This window comes from Oncorhynchus gorbuscha, linkage group LG12 (assembly GCF_021184085.1).
Source record: "Oncorhynchus gorbuscha isolate QuinsamMale2020 ecotype Even-year linkage group LG12, OgorEven_v1.0, whole genome shotgun sequence".
In the NCBI taxonomy this organism is placed as follows: Eukaryota; Metazoa; Chordata; class Actinopteri; order Salmoniformes; family Salmonidae; genus Oncorhynchus; species Oncorhynchus gorbuscha.
Genome location: NC_060184.1, coordinates 5,964,548 through 5,975,413, shown reverse-complemented (window position 1 = coordinate 5,975,413; position 10,866 = coordinate 5,964,548). Strand labels below are relative to the sequence as shown.

At 42.4% G+C, this 10,866-nt stretch overlaps 1 protein-coding gene across 1 annotated transcript; it reads right to left on the bottom strand.

Annotated features, from left to right (window-relative positions):
- Positions 1-255: 255 nt before the first annotated feature.
- LOC123991483 (proto-oncogene c-Fos-like) lies at positions 256-4,688 on the bottom strand. Its single transcript, XM_046293101.1, has 5 exons — positions 4,369-4,688; positions 3,160-3,317; positions 2,107-2,346; positions 1,651-1,734; positions 256-1,446 (listed from the first exon to the last, which is right to left on the bottom strand). Exons 1-5 carry the CDS (start codon positions 4,415-4,417, stop codon positions 697-699), a joined length of 1,281 nt encoding a protein of 426 aa, XP_046149057.1. The 5' UTR covers positions 4,418-4,688; the 3' UTR covers positions 256-696.
- Positions 4,689-10,866: the final 6,178 nt, after the last annotated feature.

Sequence of the window (10,866 nt, the reverse complement as noted above, 5' to 3'; positions counted from 1 at the left end):
CTATCTATCTATCTATCTATCTATCTATCTATCTATCTATCTATCTATCTATCTATCTATCTATCTATCTATCTATCTATATATTTTCCATATATATATATCTATCTATCTATATATTTTCCATATATATATATATATATATATATCTATCTATCTATATATCTTCCATATATATATATATATCTATCTATCTATATATTTTCCATATATATATATATATATCTATCTATCTATATATCTTCCATATATATATATATATCTATCTATCTATATATTTTCCATATATATATATCTATCTATCTATATATCTTCCATATATATATATATATGGAAGATGTTGATACTGTTATAGTCACAGTAACCATTTAATTTGGTGCTAAAGGTTAAATGTAAACAAAACATCATAACAAGCACAACAAAACATCGGGGGGGGGGGGGGGGTTAGATGAATAGACCATAGCTTATTGGTTCAATATCAACCTCAAGGGCCGTGTTTCTCAGACGCAGATTAAGCCTCGTCCTGGACTATAAAGAGGCACTTTCAAAGGAGAATCATCATTGAACACTGCTTTTTTTAAATCGAAGACTAAGGCTCAATCTGTGAGTGGGGGAAACTAGCCCTATATGTATATGACCCAACAGTCCCATAACAGTGTCACAAGGTCAACAGTGTGGGAGAGTTCAGTTTACCGTTCATCAAATCAGATCTACCACCAACACCTCATTTGAGGGTCTCAGAGCTGGAGTTGCAACTCCTGTCCCCGCCAAAGAGTCTATCTCTGTGTAATTCAAACTAAACACAGAGCGGTAACTGCTACATGTAGGACTGTCACTGGAAGTCATCATCGTAGGGGTGCAGAGGGGCTCTAGATTGTTGGCCACCGACTTGTACAGGGTCTCCCAGTCTGAGAGGCAGAAGGGGCCTCCGAGGAGGTCGATGTCGGGAACAGACGGGGCCGTCTCCGGGGCCACAGCCACGTTGAGTTCCAGGCTAGGGACCAGGTTGTCTAAGTCATCCTGGTCAAAGTTTAGGTCGTCCATGGGTTCTTCCTCAGCGCTGGAGCACAGCAGGATGTTGGAGTTACCCAAGATGGCCGACGCAGAGATGGAGATGTTCGAGGGAACCACGACAGTTTCCATGTCCTGAAGCGAAGGAGTGTCGGACACAGGCACTAGTGTTGCATTTCCCTCTGGGAGTTGGAGTTTGTCTTCATTCTCCAAGATGGAGAGCAGCTGGGGGGAATCCGGAGGGTCCTGGAGCATGCGGTCGATGTCTTCGTCGATGTCTTCGTCGATGTCTTCCTCCACGTTGTTGTCTTCAGCGGCGGCTAGTTTGCAGGCTGGCTGGTGGGCGGATAGGATCTGTTCCAGACTCTCTTTCTCTTTCAGGAGGTGGGCTATCTCTGTCTGCAAGGCCTCTTTGTCCTCTTCAAGCTGATCAGTTTCCTATAAGGAGAGAACCACACATTAATCAATTACCATGTTTATGAAATGCCAATTTAAAAAAAAGACGATACATGGTCAAGTATGAAGTATAGAGAGCATCAATCACTTTAGGTTAAAAAAAAATGTTTTTTTAAAACCCATTGCAAATTCATTCTGCTAAGCATCTCCACATGACAGTTTGACATGGCAACAAGGTGTATTTACGGCTTGCAGGGTGTCGGTGAGCTCCCTCCGTCTGTTGCGACACTTGGCCGCTGCGACTTTATTCCTCTCTCTCTGATCTTCCTCCTCTCATCCTCTTCTGATGTCGCCTGGATCAGTCACAACAATAGAGAACACTATAAATGCATAAGGAATCTTGCCAATGCATCACTTGAACCCCTAATTCAATATTTGGCAAAAGGTAGCCTTAAAATAGCCTATACATTTTTTTGTAATGCGATGTCTGAAAATATCCTATGGTTGCTGACTGTAGACTTTCCTTGGCTAGGCTACACATTGAGTGAGTAACAAGCTCGAAACTAGACCTCTAGAACACTGTTTATGCTGCACCATTGGCACAGTCTATCCAGTCACGTGCACACACAGCACATTCGACCATTCAGGACTGCATAGTAAAAATGATTATCGAAATTGTCCATGATATAAAACACAGCTTACCTGTTTTTTCCCTCTCGCGCTGGTGGATTGTTCCGTGTTCCCTCCCGCTCTTGAAGATGACTGGGTTGCGCCATGAGCTCTTGTAGGCTTTGCGCTGATGGAAGGGGAGGAGGGGGAGGCAGATGCTGAGATGACGGTGGTCGGTTGGACCATCCACTGCAGATCCGAGAAGGCTGAGATCGCAGTCACTGTAGGAACAAAGGCAGACTGCCGTGGACAGTCTGTTTCACCGCAGACATTCTGCAAAAACAACACAAGGAATGTTGAATTGATTAAATCTTAATAGACTCCGATGACATGCGTGGTTGACCTTTCCAAAAAGGGCGTGATGTGCATCAATGATTCGGTTATAGCACAATTGATGTTGTATCTATAGCTAAGTATGTACTCATTTACAACATCAATAATTAGGGTTTGATGTCACACAATTTTTATTTTATGATTCAAGGGGAAACCCATTGAGGCCAGGGGCTCATTCACAAGAGTGCCCTGATCACAGTAACACAACCGTAAAAAAACGACAGTCCATCTCATGTTGCCAATAAAAGCTAAACCAATCATTATCATCATAAAACATCGTCATCACCATCTTCATGATGATCACCATCCTCATCATCTATTGGCATGACGGCATCAGTCAAGTCTTCAATGATCATTTGGTAAACATGGACCGCCTATAGCGCTCCAGGAATGTCAGGAATTTGAAGGTGATCAGCCAACAGTCTGACGACGGTGGCATGTAGCAGGCTGACCTATATGGTGCCTCCTCAATAAGGGCTTTTTCAACAAGCCAAAAACATCTGGATAGGCTGTGTGTCGCAGTAACGGAGCTGACATTGGAGCCTACATATTTTCTATCGCGATCGGTTCACGGTCTAGTAGGCAAATAGGCTGCAGATGCAGAATCACTCTAAATTAATATGCAATAAAAAATATATATATAAATGATTGATTTTGCCACAAACTTAATGCAACACGGACACAATGCACATTTCCAAATCATTCTCCAACGCAATTCCATGCGGCTTTTTTCTATTAAGAATCCATTCGTACCTGAGACGTGCTGCTGTCTACTGATGATGCGCTCGTGAGTGAGCTTGGAGACCGCTGACTGCACGCGGGTATGTCTCCGGTAGGCGATGCTAAACTGCTGCTGCTGCTGCTGCCGCTGCTGCCGGACGAGCTCGAGACATTGTAGTTTGGGCTCGAGTCTGGATACATGATGATGTGTATCAATAAAGCATAAAAACAAATCACGATTCCTCCTATATTATAGGCTATTATCGACCGCGCTGCTGTTCAATCACCTCTGTGCATCACTTTTTCTGGGTTCTTTCACGTGAATGGTAGTTGGTGCAGATAGTGGAGCGCGCCTCCTTTTATAGTGAGCTGGAATTTTATGAATGAAATCTGTGTGGAGAGAACGTACCATTCCACAAAGAGAGAAGGGTGTTGTTGGGTAGAATCAACAGGCTTTTTTTTTTATCAATGGAGCAGCAATATTAACTATACATTTTAACTGAGAGTTGAGAGCAGTCTAACTGTTATCCAAATTAATTAGGCCCACTCTTAAAATATGACCAAATGTTTACATATTAAGCACCCCTCTTCAAGAAATAGATACCTACATTGTAACCACCACCAACGTATTAATGATCTACGTCACATCAAATAGCAACCTACAGTATGCAGCATTTGCATTAGGCACGTTAAAGCCTACGTTCCTTTTGTAAAAAAAAAAAAAACATTGTTTCGTAATACACACATGGCCACGTTTCAGATCATACACTGAACACATATGTACCACGCTATATATAGCCTATATCTCTAGGCTGTTCCTATGGAAAACATGTCGAATGAAATCGTCTGCCAATCGTATCATTTCATATACACCTCCGACCTTAAATGTCCTCCAAAACACAGCACTCTTGTGTAGGACACTATCCACACAGAATCTAGTCTTCTAATATTTAATACACCTGCTATTTGTTTTAATCATTTTAATAACACTTGTATTGTTGTCGATATCTGAATAGCAGGCGGGGTTTCTGCATCCCCTCATAGCATAACCATACATGTGTTACAGATAGACATCGGTCCATGTTTAAATAGAAAGGACATTGAAAATAGATTTCTTGAGGGTTTGCCAACTATACACACCTGCTACAGAGACGTCTCTCTGTAATTATTTGTGAGATTAAAGCTGTGATTATAATTATTACATATTACCTAAACTTGACAAATACTGCTCAAGCAACAGACCTGTCGCTGCAGCCAGAGAACCAATCAGAGAGGAGACCGTTAGGACCATATATGGAGTTTCCGTTCACAGTCCGCCTTGAGTGTTGAGCTAAGTGGACCATTCAAACACTCCCTAGAGAAAAACTGAAATAGACAATGAAATGAATCCGTGTCAGTCATTCATTCTATTAAAGTCCTAACTTTTTTTTTTAGAATAGGCTACATAATGATTCAATCTTATTCTTGCAATATTTTTAAGGCACTGGATCTCAGTGCAAAAGGCGTCACTACAGTCCCTTGTTTGAATCCAGGCTGAAGCACATTTGTTGCGGCAGGGTAGCCTAGTGGTTAGAGTGTAGAGGTGGCAGGTAGCCTAGTGGTTAGAGTGTAGGGGCGACAGGGCAGCCTAGTGGTTAGAGTGTAGAGGAGGCAGGGTAGCCTAGTGGTTAGAGTGTTGAGGTGGCAGGTAGCCTAGCGGTTAGAGTGTAGGGGCGACAGGGTAGCCTAGTGGTTAGAGTGTAGAGGAGGCAGGGTAGCCTAGTGGTTAGAGTGTAGAGGTGGCAGGGTAGCCTAGTGGTTAGAGTGTAGAGGCGGCAGGGTAGCCTAGTGGTTAGAGTGTAGAGGCGGCAGGGTAGCCTAGTGGTTAGAATGTAGAGGCGGCAGGGTAGCCTAGTGGTTAGAGTGTAGGGGCGGCAGGGTAGCCTAGTGGTTAGAGTGTAGAGGAGGCAGGGTAGCCTAGTGGTTAGAGTGTAGAGGCGGCAGGGTAGCCTAGTGGTTAGAGTGTAGAGGAGGCAGGGTAGCCTAGTGGTTAGAGTGTAGAGGCGGCAGGGTAGCCTAGTGGTTAGAGTGTAGGGGCGGCAGGGTAGCCTAGTGGTTAGAGTGTAGGGGCGGCAGGGTAGCCTAGTGGTTAGAGTGTAGAGGAGGCAGGGTAGCCTAGTGGTTAGAGTGTAGAGGAGGCAGGGTAGCCTAGTGGTTAGAGTGTAGGGGCGGCAGGGTAGCCTAGTGGTTAGATTGTAGAGGAGGTAGGGTAGCCTAGTGGTTAGAGTGTGGAGGAGGCAGGTAGCCTAGTGGTTAGAGTGTAGAGGAGGCAGGGTAGCCTAGTGGTTAGAGTGTAGAGGTGGCAGGTAGCCTAGTGGTTAGAGGAGGCAGGGTAGCCTAGTGGTTAGAGTGTAGAGGAGGTAGGGTAGCCTAGTGGTTAGAGTGTTGGAGTAGTAACTGGAATGTTGAAAGTTCAAATCCCATAGCTGACAAGGTACAAATCTGTCGTTCTGCCCTTGAACAGGCAGTTAACCCACTGTTCCTAGGCTGTTGAAAATAAGAAATTGTTCTTAACTGACTTGCCTAGTTAAATTAAGGTAAAAAATAAACATCTGGATGTGATTGGGAGTCCCATAGGGCTGTGCACAATTGGCCCAGCGTTGTTCAAATGTTTTTAAAGTAGCATAGCCAGAATCTGACTGGATCAGTGGTTGCCAAACTGTGGCAACCACTGATTTCAATATACTCCAGATTTCAATATACTCTTGAATGTTGTAATAGTAGAATGCACAAGGTGCAATTTAGAAATTGGGTAGTGCATCAATAATAATATATGCCATTTAGCAGACGCTTTTATCCAAAGCAACTCACAGTCATGTGTGCATACATTCTACGTATGGGTGGTCCCGGGAATCGAACCCACTACCCTGGTGTTACAAGCGCCATGCTCTACCAACTGAGCTACAGAAGGACCAATCCTGGAAGGGAGGCCTGAATGAAAAAGGCCTGGGAACCCCTGGACTAGATGTTCATTACAATCTCTCTCTAGACAGAACAAGGCTGCCATGGTATGAGAAATGGCTCAGAAAACATACCTCTATCCAGAATGACGAATCAAGAGAAATACTGGTAGTTTTGAATGATAGATCATTTGTACATTTTGTTCATATCCTTTGCTAGTTAGTGAGTTATCAGCCCAGTTATATATCATTGGAGTCAGCAATGGGGGTGTGATTGTTTCCTACAAGAGCAGAAAACATCTGCATTTCTATACATCTTTTGAATAAGCTAAGTAACCAAGGAGCAGTGTTGTATTTTGAGACAGGCTTGAATAAGCTAAGTAACCATGGAGCAGTGTTGTATTTTGAGACAGGCTTGAATAAGCTAAGTAACCAAGGAGCAGTGTTGTATTTTGAGACAGGCTTGAATAAGCTAAGTAACCATGGAGCAGTGTTGTATTTTGAGACAGGCTTGAATAAGCTAAGTAACCAAGGAGCAGTGTTGTATTTTGAGACAGGCTTGAATAAGCTAAGTAACCAAGGAGCAGTGTTGTATTTTGAGACAGGCTTGAATAAGCTAAGTAACCGAGGAGCAGTGTTGTATTTTAAGACAGGCTAAGTAACCAAGGAGCAGTGTTGTATTTTGAGACAGGCTTGAATAAGCTAAGTAACCAAGGAGCAGTGTTGTATTTTGAGACAGGCTTGAATAAGCTAAGTAACCAAGGAGCAGTGTTGTATTTTGAGACAGGCTTGAATAAGCTAAGTAACCAAGGAGCAGTGTTGTATTTTGAGACAGGCTTGAATAAGCTAAGTAACCGAGGAGCAGTGTTGTATTTTAAGACAGGCTAAGTAACCAAGGAGCAGTGTTGTATATTGAGACAGGCTTGAATAAGCTAAGTAACCAAGGAGCAGTGTTGTATTTTGAGACAGGCTTGAATAAGCTAAGTAACCAAGGAGCAGTGTTGTATTTTGAGACAGGCTTGAATAAGCTAAGTAACCAATAGGCAGAAGGTATCATCATTTGTCTGATTCTATGTAATAATGGTATGGGGATAATGATGCATTTTATTTCGTAAAGTGGTTTCATGCATCAAACAACATAATTTTCAGTCACCTCCTTGCCTGAAGGACTAGTGCATAAACAGGTTCATGTCAAGCCCTGCTTGTTTTTTTCTCTCCAAAGTCTCATGGAATGTAGGCATTGAACACCACTCATTGGCTGCTACTGTAGGCTAAACGATAGAAGAGCTATCTACATGTTAAAATGTTATGGGATGCATTTTCTCCATTGTTTTTTGATGGTAGGCCACTCTGGAGGGCCTACGTTATGATCAAATAGCCACAGAATCCTACTTGGCCTCTGTCTAAAACTAACTTAAAGTGGGTACAGCCTCAGTGTTCACAGTAAAACTGTAACTTAAAGTGGGTACAGCCTCAGTGTTCACATTAAAACTGTAACTTAAAGTGGGTTCAGCCTCAGTGTTCACAGTAAAACTGTAACTTAAAGTGGGTACAGCCTCAGTGTTCACAGTAAAACTGTAACTTAAAGTGGGTACAGCCTCAGTGTTCACAGTAAAACTGTAATTTAAAGCATCTACAGCCTCAGTGTTCACAGTAAAACTGTAACTTTAAGCAGGTACAGCCTCAGTGTTCACAGTAAAACTGTAATTTAAAGCATCTACAGCCTCAGTGTTCACAGTAAAACTGTAACTTAAAGTGGGTACAGCCTCAGTGTTCACAGTAAAACTGTAACTTAAAGTGGGTACAGCCTCAGTGTTCACAGTAAAACTGTAATTTAAAGCATCTACAGCCTCAGTGTTCACAGTAAAACTGTAACTTAAAGCAGGTACAGCCTCAGTGTTCACAGTAAATGCACATTGGAAGTTGCACAGAATATTCACAATGCTCAAGTTTGCACTCAGCAGACCTGTAATTTGCTCAGTGATTAAAATAAATTAGAGGGAACATTGCTTGGGAGCAGTTGTTGGGGGTTAACTGTCTTGCTCAAGGGTAGAATGGCAGATTGTTTCACCTTGCCGGCTTGGGGATTCCCACCTGAGACCTTTCGGTTACTGGCCCAATGCAGGGTAGCCTAGTGGTTAGAGTGTTGGACTAGCAACCAGAAGGTTGCAAGTTCAAAACCCCAAGGTGACAAGGTACAAATCTGTCATTCTGCCCCTGAACAGGCAGTTAACCCACAGTTCCTAGGCCATCACTTCAAACATCAGCTATCTGAGCAGATCGCTGCAGCTGTACATAGTCTATTGGTAAATAGCCCACCCATTTTCACCTACCTCATCCCCAAAGTTTTTATTTATTTACTTTTCTGCTCTTTTGCACACCAATATCTCTACCTGTTCATGATCATCTGATCATTTATCACTCCAGTGTTAATCTGCAATATTGTAATTATTCGCCTACCTCCTCATGCCTTTTGCACACATTGTATATAGACTCCCCTCTCTTTTTTTTCTACTGTGTTATTGACTAGTTAATTGTTTACTCCATGTGTAACTCTGTGTTGTCTGTTCACACTGCTATGCTTTATCTTGGCCAGGTCGCAGTTGCAAATGAGAACTTGTTCTCAACTAGCCTACCTGGTTCAATAAAGGTGAAATAAAAAAATATAAAAAATAATTGAAAATAAGAATTTGTTCTTAATAACTGACTTGCCTCGTTAAATAAAGGTAAAATAAAAAAAATGCTCTTAACTGCTAGGCTACCTGTCAAAAGAGAGTATTCCTGGCATTTACCAGCAGCCATTTCACTCGGGTCACTTCAGTGTGAATGTGAGAAACGCTTTGAAAGGAGTTCTATGTTTAGATCCAAACGCCTGTTAGGGTCTACAGATGACATCATTGGCATTTTAGGCAACAAACCAGGCAGATGAAATCGTCGAGCAGACCCTTGTTGAAAGAGAGGTCTGAATAGTGCACTGTTGAATAGAATTGAGAAGCAATTATTCAAAGGAAGGACTGATTCGATCCCGTTTACTTTTAATTAGCATTTTATGGAAAGGTAAATTCTGATTGATTACGCGTATGGGAACTCACAAGGAATCCTTTTACTTTTCATTTTTTTCTATTAAAACTCCCATAAAACTATTGCCAAAATTGAAATATGATGACAAAAGAAAATAAATCAAACATTTTATATTTTGTTCGGCAAAAATGTGCTTGCTCTTGTGTATAACCATTTGGGGAAAAAAATCATTGATGGGAGAGTATAGCCTAACCTTGTTAAAAAACCTTCTTTACAACTCCTACGTATGGCTTACCCGGCAATGCTATAGCCTAAATAAAATGCATTTGACTCTAAGTTCATAAACAAACATCAGAAATCTCCTCAAAATCAAGTCCGATGTTGTGTATTTCGAGTCTGCCAATCACTCTGGCTACCTAAATAAACAGTGATCAACTAACCCATGCGTTGCATTCCACCGCTCCGCTCTGAAAGACCAGAGCGTCACAGACGCGAAGGGGTGGGGCGTTGCCGGGACAACGCAGAATGTTCAACAAAACAGAAACCAGGGCAACACGGCCACTGGGGGAGGAGAGGGAAGGGGGGCAGGGAACCCTCTTCTAATATATAGGCTACTGGTCTATGAGAGTGATGTTTTTTTTTAACTATATAAGAATGTTTATCAAAACTTTTTCAGAATAAACTAAGTTTGTTATGAAGCCTACACGGGGAGGTATATTTTTGGAACTATTATAACTTATTCAGGACTTGTTGAGTCAAAAAATAAGCATGGAATTGAATCATCATATATAATATAATATAGATAATATATTAAATATGAGACGTACAGGGCCTTCAGAAAGTATTCAGACGCCTTGATATTTTCCACATTTTGTTACGTTACGTTACGCCTTAATCTAAAATGTACTAAATTGTTTTTTTCCCCCTCATCAATCTACACACAATACCTCATAATGATGAAGCAAAAACAGGTTTTTACTTATGTAAATATCACATTTAAATAAGTATTCAGACCCTTTATTCAGTACCTTGTTGAAGCACCTTTGGCAGCGATTACAGCCTTGAGTCTTCTTGGGTTTGACACTACAAGCTTGGAACACCTGTATTTGGGGAGTTTCTTCCATTCTTCTCTGCAGATCCTCTCAAGCCCTGTCAGGTTAGATGGGAAGCGTCGCTGCACAGCTATTTTCAAGACTACCCAGAGATATTAGATCGGGTTCAAGTCTGTGCTCTGGCTGGGCCACTCAAGGACATTCAGAGACTGGTCCCGAAGCCACTCCTGCATTGTCTCGGCTGTGTGCTTAGGGTCATTGTCCTGTTGGAAGTTGAATCTTCACAGCAGTCTGACGTTCTCAGTGCTCTGGAACAGGTTTTCATCAAGAATCTACTCTGTACCTGTTGTTCCACTTACTGCCACGCCCTCCCATCACCTCACCTGGATTCCACAGGTAGGCCCAACAGGTACAAACATTACCTTGGGCCAAAGTACATGCGTAGCGTAGGGAATGTTGTTGGCTTCAGTTGCCTTGGGCCAAAGTACATGCGTAGTCTAGGAGATGTTGTTGGCTTCAGTTCAGCGGCTGTTTATTATGACTTACCCCTCTGTTTATGATCTGCACAATAGTTCCATAAAGCTTTTGTTTCTATGTTGTAAATTCATTTATGGAATTCACATGACTGGGCAGGGGTGCAGCCATGGGGTGGGCCTGGGAGCCCTCCCACAGGGGAGCTAGGCCCACCCACAGGGGAGCTAGGCCCACCCACAGGGGAGCTAGGCCCA

Bases quoted from the DNA above. Each gene is read 5' to 3' on its own strand.
- LOC123991483 (XM_046293101.1), bottom strand. From the start codon at position 4,417: ATGGTCCTAACGGTCTCCTCTCTGATTGGTTCTCTGGCTGCAGCGACA. The intron at 3,318-4,368 runs GTCTGTTGCTTG...TCATGTATCCAG, and splicing joins TTCTCTGGCTGCAGCGACAG to ACTCGAGCCCAAACTACAAT. The intron at 1,735-2,106 runs GTAAGCTGTGTT...AGAGGATGAGAG, and splicing joins GCGCGAGAGGGAAAAAACAG to GAGGAAGATCAGAGAGAGAG.